We start from the raw sequence: 15,042 nt of genomic DNA, 5'->3' as shown, positions 1-15,042 counted from the left end.
AGGAAATATTACACAAATAATTCTGTATGACAGAGCTTTCCAAAACGTGTAACAATATATCAGAAAAGACGATAAAATGACCTTTTTATACAGAGTGAGCATGACAGGATTGTGTTTGCTTAAGGATAGTAGAGATGAAGATGGATGATCACATTGTTACGAAACATATTTGAGGAATACAAGCGATGGGAGGGTCCATTTGAAACTAAAAACTGTTGGACAACAAGTAGTAATTGCGTAATAAGGAAAATTCAACAATATTAGGTGGGTAGAGTGCACACATTCTTCATATGAAGAATATGTACTAGTGAGGACTGTGAGCAAATTCCAGGGGTAGGACTTTAGACACTGTTTCCTTACTGAATGTGACCGGAGAGTGTCAGCAACAAACTCTGTTTAATTGCATTATTTATGTATTTTTTAATTTTTTATTTATTGATCGTAGGCATCAATTAGACATTTAAAGATGTCTTTGAGACAGTTGATTTTTAGATGATCCCCATTTTAGTTATACACATATAGAGCAAGAGGTGCAACACATAGAATAAACAACAACAAAGAAACAGAATACAAATAAAACAATGAATAACTATAAAGTGATCTATTCTCTATTGTACATTCATTGATTTATGAAAATAAAATCAGGTCTATGAGGTGTTGCGTATTTAACCCATTTTTCCCAATATGCCAAACATTGTTCCAGTCTGTAGCTGACAGATGCTGTTATGTTCTCTATGATGTAAATGTCCATGTCATGTCCATCCATGTATTCAGAGTGGGACTCTCTCATATGATAACCATTTCCTGGTGAGAGTCTTTTTGCCAGCCACCAGAATTTAATATTTGTCTCTATTTGCGAATGTTTTAGGTAAATATCCTAGATACATGGTTACTTACTTTCCAAAGGTATTTCACCCTCAAAACATGTTTGTCGGGTGGTGTGTATCCCTCTTCAATAGTCTGCAATAACAGGGCAATCAAAAATATGATCATGGTTCATTTTGATGTTACTCTCTCTGGTACACTTCCATTGAACTTTACATATGACTGTCTATTCTTCCTCATATATATATAGTTATTCCTCCCCCATATATATAGTTATTCCACCCTCCTCCCATTTTGTTTTAATATAAGAGGTTGAATGTATTTTAAAATTCAACAGACATTTATACATACATGAGATGATTTTACTGTCTAATCTTAGTTATATGCTTTTCTAAACTGTACTGTCATATTTTTCATCTTCGTATTCACATAGTGTCGCATCTGCAAGTATCGATAAAAGTCAGTTTTTTCCAGTGAGTGTTTCTTTTCAATTTCGAAATGGCAAATGATAAAATGTATCCTTTCAATTCAGTTCAGATTTTGTATAGCCAAGAATTACAAATCACAAACTTGCTTTAAAGGGCTTTACAGTCTGTACACATACGACATCCCTGTCCCGGGAGCTCACATCGGATCAGGAAAAACTCCCCCAAAAACCTTAGACGGGATAAAAAGGGAAGACACCTTCAAGAAAGATACAGAGGAGGATCCTGTATACACAATTAACAACATTACAGAGTTACAACACATTCAATGAACATGACAGGCATGATTAATAATGAGCAGTAGGGCATGGACCACGATCCACATAACCATTTACCATGTAAACAAAAGGAGATGGGGAGGAGAGATCAGCAGAGCCATGACAGGAGGCAGGAGAGGAGGCCGGGCCCATGAGGCAGGAGGTAGGGCAAGGAGGCAGGATACATAGGTATGGACACCATTCACACAGAGGAAGAGACAAAGGGATACCATCCACACAGAAGGCTTCTGATAGTTTTACCCTGAGGAAGTCTAGTGTTCGGTCAATGTTTGTTTATTATGTAATCTTGAGTAATTATATTTTAAACATTATTAAGAAGTCATTTCAGGGCTTTATTCACCACATGCATTGTTTTGTTTTCATTATGATTTTTCTCAGGGGCAAATAAAGTTCTATTGAAGCTTATGACATGATTTAGGTTGTTAAAGTCTGTGTAAGCACATGGTGCTCTGCTGGAGGAGACACAGCTTGCATTGTGTCAGCAATAAACTGTGTATCTTTGTTATCTGTTTGTTCATCTGTAGACACACACACACACACACACACAGACACACACAGTATGCGTGTATGTTTGCCAGCCCTTCCGTTGCTCTGGATGTGCCAGTATTGAAAGAGAACCATCTGTGTTATCCCAGAGAAAAGAGAAAACATCAGTTCATTTCAGGAATGTCTCAATTTCATAGTTTATCAGTCATCAAACAACTGTCACACACAGTTTGTATTTGCCGTGGTGTTTTCAATAATAGCCAACAGTTACAACAGAACCACATTTGAAACTTTTGCATTTCAGTAAACAACCCTATATCATGAGACTCAAAACTTACTGTGCTCTATTCTGCAATTTAAACAATGATACACGTCGAGATAATATATATATATTATATATAATATATATATCGTTTTGTTGTGCTGTGTGTTTACTGGCGGATTTTTGGAATTTCTGACATCACGACTTACTGATCAGACAGTTTTTATGGTTATGCCCATATGCTGAGGTTAAAGTTGTTGAAGTTGCAGTACAATGTGGAGCTACTTGCACTGTGCACACACTTTGAATTATGAACATTTTGGCATTAGTTGCATGCCAATTGGACAAAAACGTATTGTGCTATGGTAAAAAAAAGATGTTGACCTTTCCATGACCTTGACCTTGACCTTTGACCCAATTGATCCCAAAATCTAATCAAATGGTCCCCGGATAATAACCAATCATCCCACCAAATTCCATGTGATTCAAGAAGATTTGACCTGTTCATGACCTTTGACCTTGAACTTTGACCCGATCGATCCCAAAATCTAATCAACTGGTCCCCGGATAATAACCAATCATCCCACCAAATTTCATGCGATTCGGTTCAATACTTTTTGAGTTTTGCGAATAACACTCATACAAATAAATGAATAAATAAATAAATAAATAAATACACGGCGATCAAAACATAACCTTCCGCATTTTCAATGCGAAGGTAATGACCATACATTACAGAATAGAAACATCAACAGGGGTTTCCAAACAAGCACAACCCAATGACTAACTATTACAACAATATAGTTAAGTACACAACTATTTATAAAATGAACGAAGGCAACAGCAGGGAGAAGAATGTTTATGTTCAGTCGTATCGTCTGATCTAGGTGTGCGTCTGCATTTGTTTCATAAAAGACTCCATTCTGTTTGGTGCTCCATTTTGAAGAAACTTGAGGTAGTGTTGGGTCGAGAGGTAACTGATTGTCATGTATCCACATACCTAGTGGCTCTAATAATGGTGATGGGAAAACCTACTGCTTTGTTTTTTAATCTTATGCCATCCTATTGAGATCATTCAAGAGGATTTCATTACAAATTGTCTCACAATTATGAGGAACTCTGACCCCAGCATTGTGAGTACATTTGTACTCCAGTTCTATTAAAATACTGGAGTTAAATGAAAAGTGTATATCAGTCACACTGTCAGTCTTCACTCCAAAGCCCATCTGTGAGTTTCCCTCTTCTTCTATCTCTCCAGACGTGTTCTCAGCGGATGTGTGTGGCTTGGATAAGGAACTGGACCTGGAGACCTGTCAGTGTGCGTGTCGGCACGGGGGTCGAACTCAAGACTGCGGCCCGAACCGACACCTCGACCGCAACACCTGCCAGTGCGTCTGCAGCCTTCCGCCGGCTCACGCCTGCCCTCAGAACCACGTCTTCAACAAGGACTCTTGTCGGTGCACATGTAGCAAGACGTGTCCGCGGCACCAGCCCCTCAATAAAACTAGGTGTTCCTGTGAATGTAACGAGTCGCCCAACAAGTGCTTCCTAAAGGGAAGGAGGTTTCACCAAGCCACTTGCAGGTAAGGAGGTGATGTGGAGGGTCAATCACAACTGCTAACGTTGAGTCACCAGAACTAGTTAGTTGGGGTTAGGAAAAGACTGTGACGATTCCATGATGGTGTATATCGCTGTGATCATGGTGAGGCAGTGGGCATGTATACTTGTTATATTTTGTGGGTTCATCGGTTGCATCATCCGACAGTAAAGCCAACCCCCGGCTCCAACACTCACACAATCACACACTGGCAATGTGAGTCGCTGTGTTCAGGGGAAAGCGCTGCAGTGGTCGGTGGTTGTTGCAGTGGACCCAGTGTGTAATACAAGACCCCAGTGTGCTAATGACTTCTCCTAGCTGTCACTTAACCATTTCCTCTCCCTGCATAGAAGGAAGCACACACACATACACACACATCCATCCCGTCGTCCAGTCGTGACCCTTTGTGACCTTGTTAGAGAGTGATTTATGAGTATAACACAGCGGTTGTAATCTAGCGTCTGGGATCTGGCCCTAGTGTGTATGTGGCTGTAAGTGTGTGTGTGTGTGCATTTTAGCATGGGTTCATAGACTATTCAAGTAACTATGACTGAATATTCTGTGACACCCTATGCAGCCAGAAAAGCAGTGGCAATTACACACCAGTCTCAGGATCTCTGTCATGTTGACAAAGAGAGTAAACGCTCCATCGCTCCAATGCATCGTATGTTCTTTGGAGTTCCATGCCTCCTTGTGTTGTCGTTGGTAGGCCTTGACTCTTGGCTGGGGTTAACTGAATAGGTCAATACTTGTGTTATTTTGTTGCCACTTACATGACATGCACTTGGCAATTTCCATGTCTAGAAAATCCAAATAATCACAGTTACTTCATTTGATTTTATTCTTGTTGGGTTACAAATCCACAGAAACGTCATGTGATGCCTCAGAAAAATGACTGCATCAGAAGTTAAACTGTAAAACAGTTTGACATCCTGTTCTGGTGAAAGCTCTGGTGTTTTAGCCATGGGCTGTAAATCACATCGTAGTTCTGAAGGCTTTCCTTTCTCCTGCTATGAAATCTACACCTTGGTCATAACCTTTGACCTTTAGAACACACACAAAAGTAGTTATTGTTTGTCTTTATGAGGCAGCAGTGGTTTTCAATCATTTGCAGCAGTGTTTTCTGTCCTGAAAACCTGCAGCCTCCAGGTAAACAGATGATCATTGACGTTGACTAGAAAGGACCAAACAATGAAGTTACTACTTCCGTTGGTCTTGAGTTTTCATTAACAGGGAGGAATCAGATGTGAACATTGTAACCAGGTTTCAAGATGACTTCTCTCGACTAACAAGTTGTTGCAGTGAATGTATTTACAATACATCCTATGAGAAAGGAGTAGCTGAGGGCAGGTGAAGGGAATGAAACAATTAAGACAGAGGAGACGCATAACACAGGAGACAGAAGACACAGAGGAGACACAGAGAAGACACAGAGGAGACAGGAAAAACGAAACGGGGCAATACACAAGAGGATAAATCCGTGCAATTCTTTATATTCCTCCAGCACCACTCTTCTGGCAAAATTAACAAAACTGTTTGTTACGTTCACCAATGCCATACATTCTGTAATCTTCTGGACTCTACAACCACCAGGTTCTATTTCTAAACCTATTTATATTTTTTTAAAGGTTGTACCAACGTATTTGCGTACTGTTTATGAGTTCAGACACACCAGCATACCCACCTGGGTAAGACCACAATTGGTTGGTACACAGGTCATGACTGCAGTGGTACGTTTATTGCATCTTTTTCTGCAATCAAAAGTTTTATGCCATTTCATATTTGTGAGTGATACACATTCTTACCAATGCAATGCGTTCTAACATATTTTAAAACCTATCTTGACATTTTAATGCAATGTGTTATCTTTTAAGCTAAATCCTGTTTTTTTAATGTGTCGTTGCAGTTGTTTCAGGCCTCCCTGTGAGGTAAGGAGGCGAAGGTGTGAACCAGGTCTCTCCTTCAGCGGGGAAGTGTGTCGCTGTGTGCCGTCCCACTGGAGACGACTGGACTAACTGCCGGCGGATAACTTGCCGACTAGACTTAACAAGTAGAGTTTATCAGCCGTCCTGCTGCTGGTCATGAGTATCCTGTCGGCTGTGATGGCAGCTAAGTGGACCCTGGTGAACGTGGGGGAACCTTTAGTGACTGGAGTGCAGATATGGAAAGCTCTGGGGGAAGTGGGAAATGCACTGACTCAGTTTGAGGGACATTTGATGGGAGAGCGGCTGATCGGAGCCCGGAGAAGGCTGGAAGGAAGGACTAAGAGAGAGTCAACACTCACATGTATTAAAATACTGTCTAAATATTTTTTATATATATATTTGGGGGGTTTTGTATTAATTATGTCTCAGTATTCTGATGTCAGATATTGATTATATAATTTATTAAATGTGGTTTTTCAACCTCTGTTTATTGCAATTTCAAACTTTTTCCATCAAAATACACTGATCATTATTTTTGTATCTTATATAGTATATGCGTCAAATAAAGTATACTGGATGAGGCATATTGTCAACTTGATATCTGTTTTGGTTCATATTGGGTTTTTCAGATCTTCATCATCCCCATTTTTATGAAGACACACAAGTGGTTGTATATTTGTTTTAGTAAGTTCCGTGATAGTAAAACCTAGCATAAGGTCAAATCTGTGTTTGTGTCTCCAAAACTAGACATTAGATTTTGAACTTTTTGAAACATCTCCTATTGATTTGAATTTATCTCAAATTGACAGTCAAACCCAGCACACTTGATGAGTTTTTATTCTTGAGAGGTTGAAGTACAAAAGAGCACTTTACTTTAGTGTCTGTTTGATACATGAGGTCTGAGTACATTTTTCAATTCAGTTTATTTTGTATAACCCTAAATCACAAATTACAAATGTGCCTCAGAGGGCTTTACAATCTGTACACATACGACATCCCTGTCCCGGGACCTCACATCGGATCAGGAACAACTCCCAAAAGTTCTTTTCTCACCTATCTCACGGTTTTTACTGGGGATTATTACTTAGTTAAAAAAAAGAGGCTTTTCTGCCTTGTTATGTAATTCACAAAACACCAAGGAAACAAAACGATAACAAAGAACAATAAATGATCCTTGTCTTTTTGTATATTGCTTTCCATATAATATTGTATGCTCATCATAAGTCTCATTTCCACTGCAGAATGTCAGAAAAAACATACCTGTGCAAACTCTTGCTGTTGTGTACCTCTAAATGGCCATCGGTCATTGCACTGTGGAAGCATGAGACCGGCTCTGACTACAGAAGTGTTTCTTGGAGTATTACACACAATATTGTTAAATGTATTGAACGTAACTTTTGTACTCTCTTTTCATTTGTCCCCCTTTGGTTATTCTAAAATCATAATAATCAAACATTTCATGGGAAACTTTGCAAATATAAACGCCATATATAATCTAGATAACAAAATGCAAAAAAAAAAAGTGCAAACACAGCAAACTGTTAAGTGTGGAAAGTGCAAAGTACAAAGTATACATATGAGGCATGTAAAGAGGGGTGTATAGTCCACGGGCGGAGGGGCCGAGTCACGCGAGCCACTCAATATCTGCCCCAAAGGACTAAGCCGACACAGGAAGGCTTGATTGAAGGCTACGTGTGAGCTTCCTCCCTCTCGCAGCGCACCATCCATGGTCATCTAAAGCGGCTCTTGCTGTGCCGCCTCAACTTGGAGCTGAAGAAAATTCACTTTTCAATGAAAGCAATGTTATGCAAGTATATTATATAGAATAACCACAAGCCCTTTGTTTTATATTTCAAGAACACTTGTGCTACAATTTACATTTGTTAGCAGTAAATGTGGCATTCTTTGTGTCATGTATTAGAAAATAACTTAAATATATACGTTTTTAATCTGTTTTTAATGAATGTGGTTTTAATATGAGATGCATTTAGTTAAAATGTGTGTGTGTTTACATTAGGGCAGCCAGCCCTACATCATTTGCGTGTACGCATGGTCTAAGGCCCTTTTAAATCTTTTCACAGAGTAAGATCAAATTCAGGTAAGAAACTAATAAATTATCCCAAACATGTGGATAAGACTTTGTGCAGATTTGTGCATACAGGTAGGCACTATTTTTTAATGAGGCCCATTGTGTTTTGCAGGTGAAGAATATTAAAAAACAATAGCTGATCTTTGAAAAAATGAAACTCTATTTGAAAGGTCCAAAGACAATACTGCAATACATGCAATTACTTTTTCCAAAAATCACTTCATATGTACACAGGACGTGCTGCTGCAGAGGCTGATTTACTTTATAAACCATTCCAGATGGAGAATGTTAGTTCAGTCTAGAGTCAGACATCAACATAAACTAAGATCAATTTTCAAGCACACATTATGTTTTTATCTTGCATAAGTTTCAAAGAGAAAAACAACTTTCCAAAGTAACTTTTTCCTTCAGACCTCACAATGAGATTTAAATTAGATTAGGGGAGAGCTTCAAATGTCAGAATATCACAATATCAGCACACACCAGTTTATTGCTATCAAAAGGAGGTTATCCATACACACTAATGTTCAAACAGGCAGAGACACAATCCACGTTACATTTAACAGGGAACATTTTAAAATGACAGAATTTATACATATTATGAGATAGTAATAGAACTAATAATTAATGAAATAATAAACCCTAAAATATAACCCATAGTAAAGGCAGCACAGAGCAGTGAATATAATAAAACAAGAACGGTAATAAAATCCATCCTAGTGATATAAATGTGACTAATAAAAATCATTATCGTGACAGTGCATGTCAGGGAGGGCCACAGCAGCAGACGGGTCGAGGTCTAACCACGAACCAGCAAAGAGAGAAAGCACACAGACGAAGATGCCAACCTCGTAACATCTATTATTAGGACATAAAAACGTTGTAGAATAGTATGCCTTACAATTGTGTCAATCATAGTGTTCAATTTCATAAATTCTCATAAATAGTGTCTGCAATTGTAATAAATACAATAAAAATGTAGGAGAGTGTGCCATGAAAATGTCAATCTTAATTTTACCCGCTACTATGAAATGTAATTAACATTTATTAACAAATATCATACATATATTAAATTATAGTTCTATGCCATAAAAGTATGATATAAATATTAAGTATGATCCAGATATCTTGGTATAGTATGTCATTAAAGAGTCATAATAATGTAATGAAAAATATCGCAGTATACGATACCTTAAAGCTTAAAATGTCAACGTATGGACCTGTAAGTTTTTCTAGTCTTCTGACAACTCAAAGTTTTTTTACATGACATAACATCATTCACCCATTCACACACTGATGGGAGGAGCTACCATGCAAGGTGCCATCTGCCTATCAGCACTATAACATGCAGACACACAACAAGCGCACGGCGAGGGAGCATACTACATGTCCAGCTCTGCAGTGATGCTCTGGACACTGATGTTCTCACGGTGAGGAATCAAGCCGGGCCTTGACTCAGAATTCACTGCTGCAGGCAAGGATCCAATCCCTGACCTCCAGTCCCCAGACGAGTCGTCTTTCACCATGAGCTACGTTGACTGTTGTTTTGTAGTATTTTAGGCTTCTTTACTTTCAGTGTTTGATCTCAAAATGCAGCTCTCACGGGAATGAAACCCACAACCTGCAGTCGTCAGAGCAGTCCATCATTCTGAGCTATTTGATGTGAGATGTTTTAACCAGTTGTCCAGCTGGACTGGGCAGACAGGATTCATTAATCTTCTCACCATAAGCTTTTTTTGATGAGCCACTTCACTTGTTTGAAGTTACACTCCCACAGTGTTGAGTTAATACATGTAAAAAAAAACAAGTGGATGTATTTTTTTTCTTTTCTATGTAGGATTTTGTGTGGAATTTCTATTAAAATATTTAATTAATTTGCACAAATTTCTTTGAGTTTTTCAGTCTGCAAAAAAATATGTGTTCAGTTCCTGCAGTCCTGAGCTCAGGTTGTTACAATAATATTAATCAGAATGAACATTATTCATATGGCACTTTACTTATACCAACGTGCTTTTTATAAGAAAAGAAAGCAGCAGACAAATCAAATCTTAAAGCAACAATGGATCATTTAAAATAGAGTCTGGCGGCTCTGACAACAGCAAGACAGCCTGAAGTAGAAGGGTCGAGCCGCTCCGGTCGAGCGAGCCACTCTTGAGAGGTTTCTCCTAAATAGTCTGGACAACAAGTCTTAGACCATACAAGTCAGGAATAGCTCACCAAGACAGGAGGTCCAGTCTATTTCAACAACAGATTTAAAACAGAAAGAACAAATAATTCCCTCATACTTCAAGAAGTTTTTTAACATTTTAAAACATTAAGTTCAATTAAATTATTTTGTTTTCGTCTCCAGGAAGTAAAGGTAGGACAGGTATAGAGGCTCCATCCAACACACACACACACACACACACACACACACACACACACACACACACACACACACACACACACACACACACACACACACACACACACACACACACACACACACACCTCCATAATTGGGAAGGAAGGTAACGGAGCCACCCAGGTCTGTCGATGAGTAGATAAGATGTTGGCACACACAGTGTGTGTGTGAGAGAGAGAGAGAGAGAGGGAGAGGGAAAAAGATGTAAAGATAAAGCTTTGTGGCAGAGAAAGCAGTTCACACCATATATTCCAATTAACTCCAGGATTAACAATTCCACTCCCTTCCTGCCATTCAAAAATTTTTTGACTTATGACCTTAGTGTGTGCAATTGTGTATAAGTGTGAATGAGAGAGAGGAGAGAGAGGAGACTACTAAGGTCTATAGGCGTACCCGGCTCCACAGAGCAGTGACTCTCTGTCAGCCTGGCTACAGTGCTGAAGAGAATCCTGGGGTTGTTCTTATTGTTCTATAACTGGTGAGTAATATGCTGCTCTGGCATTACGGAGGGCCTTCTTATAAGTTTTAAGACTATCTCGCCAAACTAAGCGGGATTCTTCCAGATTAGTTGAACGCCATATGCTTTCAAGCTTTCGTGACGTTTGCTTTAGTTTGCGGGTCTGTAGGGTTATACCAGGGAGCAAACCTCCTCTTCCTCACTGTCTTCTTCTTCAGAGGGGCGATCGAGTCCAGTGTCATTCTCAGTCAGTGCGTTTACATGATGGTATAATTCGAATCTTGCTTTAGTCGGACTAGATAGATAGATAGATAGATATAGATAGATATATACTTTATTAATCCCCAAGGGGAAATTTGTCGTGACAGTAGCAGCAACACACAAGAGTAAAAACAAAACACAAAATATAAGAAACAGGGATGAAAGATATAGAAGTATACAAGTAAAATAAAAGTAAAATACAAAACAAAATATATATGTAAATATACAACACACATGCATACACAACACACAACAATACTGACAAATCAAATACACAAAATATTAAATATAGACAGAGTGCAAAAAGCAAAGTGTGTGTATGAGTGCAGAGCAAATGAAATTAAATGTGTGTGTATGTGTGTAGTGCAAACAAATGAGATGTGTGAAGTGCAGATCAACATAGTGTAAGTATTCAGTTATTGCACTATGATCTGGCAAGAGGTGATCTGTTATAGAGCCTCATAGCCGTCGGCAGGAATGTTCTCCTGTATCTGTCCTTGTGGCAGCGGAGCGTGAGGAGACGTCTGGAGAAAGTACTCCTCTGTCCCTGTAGGAGGTGGTGGAGAGGGTGGTCCGGGTTGTCCAATATGGACACAAGTTTCTTCAACGTCCTCCTCTCCACCACCTGTTCCAGGTGCTCCAGCTGGCAGCCGATGATGGAGCCAGCCTTCCTAACCAGTTTGTTGAGACGGCTGGTGTCACCGGCTCGATGCTGCTCCCCAGCAGACAATGGCAAAGTGCAGCACACTGGCCACAACCGACTGGTAGAATACCTCCAACATCTTGCTGCACACGTTGAAGGATCGAAGCTTTCTCAGGAAAAAGAGTCGACTCCTTCTTGTACACAGCGTTGATGTTGGCCTTCCAGTTCAGTCGGCTGTCGATGGAGACGCCCAGGTACTTGTACTCCTCCACCATGTCCACGTCCACTCCCAGGACACTCAGAGGTGGAGGAGCTGTCGCCTTCCTCCTGAAGTCCACCACCATCTCTCTGGTCTTGGCCACGTTCAGCCGCAGGTGGTTCTCATCGGCCCACTTTACAAAGTCACTCACCACTGCCCTGTACTCCTCCTCCCGTCCATCCCTAATACACCCGACCACTGTAGAGTCATCAGAGTACTTCTGCAGATGGCATGACTCCGTGTTGTACTGGAAGTCACTGGTGTACAGGGTGAAGAGGAAGGGAGACAGAACAGTTCCCTGTGGGGCTCCAACATCACTGACCTCCAGACAGCACACGGCCCATTCTGACAAACTGTGGTCTGCCTGTGAGGTAGTCAGTGATCCAGGAGATGGTGGATGCATCCACACCGACCACCCGCAGCTTCTCACTCAGCAGCAGTGGCTGGATGGTGTTAAATGCACTGGAGAAGTCAAAGAAAGTGACTCTCACAGAGACACCGGTTCCATCCAGGTGCGACTGAGCTCGTTGCAGCAGGTAGATGATGGCGTCGTCCACTCCCACATGAGGCTGGTAAGCAAATTGCAGAGGGTCCAGCGACGATTTCACCTGCGGCCGGAGGTGGGCCAAGACCAGCCTCTCCAGCACCTTCATCACATGGGAGGTGAGGCGACGGTCGGTAGTCATTGAGGCCAGATGGTGTTGACTTCTTTGGGACAGGGACCAGGCACGACGTCTTCCACAGCACCGGGACCTCCCCCAGCCTCAGGCTGAGGTTGAAGAGGCGCTGCAGGACACCAGACAGCTGGGTAATTGAATTGAATTGGGTGGCGCAGGTCTTTAGGACCCTGGGGCTGATGCCATCAGGACCTTCAGCTCTGCGCTGGAGTAGTTTCTCCAGCTGTCTTCTCACCTGGTCAGTCGTCACAGAGAGAGGGAGGTGGAGGAGCCCATTGTTATTGAGGGCTCGGTGGATGTGCAGCTCAGCAGGGGGACAGAGGGGAGGTGTTTGGGAGGTGTGATGTGGAGGAGACAGGAGAGGGCTGTGAACTGAACCTGTTGAAGAAACAGTTCAGCTCGTTGGCCCTCTCCAGGAGCCCCTGGCTGTCTCCTCCCACCTTGAAGCCAGTTATCTGCTTCATGCCAGACCACACCTCCTTGTGTTGTTCAGCTGGAGTTTGGCCTCCAGCTTCCTCCTGTAGGAGTCCTTGCCTCCCTGAGCTTCACCTTCAGGTTGCGCTGGGCTTTCCTCAGCTCATCCCTGTCTCCAGACCTGAAAGCAGCTTTCTTCATGTTGAGAAGCGCCTTCAGGTCCCTGGTGATCCAGGGCTTGTTGTTGGGGAAGCAGCGCACAGTCCGTGATGGGATGGTGGTGTGTTCACAGAACTTGATGTATTCCGTGATGCAGTCGGTCATACTGTTGATGTCCTCCCCATGCGGTCCACACAACACATCCCAGTCCGTTGACTCGAAGCAGTCCTGTAGAGCGTCGTTAGCCTCCAGAGACCACCTCCTCACATTCCTGGTGGTCACAGGCAGCCTCTTCACCAGAGGAACATACCTGGGTGTCAGCCGGACCAGGTCATGATCAGACCTGCCGAGGGGGGGAAGGGCAGTGGCACTGTATGCATCCTTAGTATTAGCATACAGCAAGTCCAGAGTTTTATTGTTCCTTGTTGGGCAGTCTATATACTGATGGAAGGTTGGCAGAGCTTTATCCAATGTGGTGTGGTTAAAGTCACCAGTGATAGCCATGAATGCTCCAGGCTGATGATTCAGCAGAGCAGACACAGTGGAGTGGATGGTGTCCACAGCTTCCTCAGCGTCAGCTGATGGTGGCACGTACACGACAACCACAATGGCGGACGTGAACTCTCTCGGCAAATAGTACGGGCGCATCCCCACGGCCAACAGTTCAATGTTCGGGCTACAGAAGCGCTCCTTCACGCACACATGGTCCGGATGGCACCACCGTTCATTCACATAAACAGCGATCCCGCCCCCCCTCTTCTTACCGCTCTGTGTAGCGTCTCTGTCAGCCCGAACAGTCCTGAAGCCGGGCACAGACGCGCTGTGATCCGGATAGTCCGCGTGCAGCCACGTCTCAGTGAAACACAAGAGACTGCTCTCACGGAAGATCCTCTCAGTCATTACCAGCGCCGAGCTCATCCGTCTTATTCGCCAAAGACCTCACGTTCCCCGTTATGATCGCCGGTACCGAGGGTTTGTATCTCCTCGTTTTAGCCCTCCGCTTGACACCCGATCTGCAGCCGCGAGCCCTTCTCCGTAGCTCCAGAGGGATCACAGGTCTGTCTCCAGGCAGAAGCAGCGGCCTGCACAGCGATCAGCTGAGCACGCGAGTAGACGACGGTCCCAGTCATTGTTTTGCTGTGGCTCTCCGATACTCACGACAAAGTGAACAAAAGCCACAGTAGAAGTATCGAAAAAAGTAGTTATGGTCCAGTGTCCGACCGTAACTAAGACAAACGTGAAAGAAAAGAAAAAGAAAAAGAGAGGAAAAGTGCAAAAAAAGACAATAAAATAAAAGCAAAACGCCACTACTGAAACAAGCAGCCGTTGGCACAGCCCCATTTTTACTATGCTATCTTTTGGGGGATCTGCTATTATCCCAATATACATGGCAGTGAGTAATTCGAATCATTGGCCGAAAGCATGTCATATCCGATACGATAGGTGGCGCTGTTTTCATTACAACTCGTGGTGATACAGCCATTTCCGCTTGACCTCTTCACCACAACCAACAACAACAACATCAACATTTCGAGAAAGTACCATGAACTTTAGTATGTTCAATTCCTTCAATAAATTAAGCATAAATTCTGTCTGCTCTTCGGTCCAGAGATGTGTGGTGGCTCTTGTGTTCTCCATAGCGTTGTTTGCAGCGCCGCCACTCCCATAACGCGCACTACGTGCTGTGCGTAGGGCACCAAGTCCTGAGGGGGCACCACAAAATAGGCAACAAAAAAAATCCTCATAGTTATAATAATTATAATGCCGATATTATTTCAATCTAGAAATATTAGGCGCCTTTTCGGCATGTATATCACAAAA

At 42.1% G+C, this 15,042-nt stretch overlaps 1 protein-coding gene across 2 annotated transcripts in view; it reads left to right on the top strand.

Moving 5' to 3' along the window:
* vegfc (vascular endothelial growth factor c) overlaps window positions 1–7,252 on the top strand; it is a 49,149-nt gene extending 41,897 nt beyond the window's left edge. For both annotated transcript variants that reach the window (XM_056410269.1, XM_056410268.1), the window contains 2 exons: window positions 3,595–3,919; window positions 5,840–7,252. In XM_056410269.1, the coding sequence (XP_056266244.1) occupies window positions 3,595–3,919; window positions 5,840–5,948 (434 nt within the window). In that variant the 3' untranslated portion in view covers window positions 5,949–7,252. The remainder of the gene's footprint in view (window positions 1–3,594; window positions 3,920–5,839) is intronic.
* The last annotated feature ends 7,790 nt before the right edge of the window (window positions 7,253–15,042 follow it).

Source organism: Pseudoliparis swirei, chromosome 24 (genome assembly GCF_029220125.1).
Source record: "Pseudoliparis swirei isolate HS2019 ecotype Mariana Trench chromosome 24, NWPU_hadal_v1, whole genome shotgun sequence".
NCBI classification, from domain to species: Eukaryota; Metazoa; Chordata; class Actinopteri; order Perciformes; family Liparidae; genus Pseudoliparis; species Pseudoliparis swirei.
Note: the sequence above shows the minus strand (reverse complement) of the source record. Positions and strands in the feature narration are given on the sequence as shown.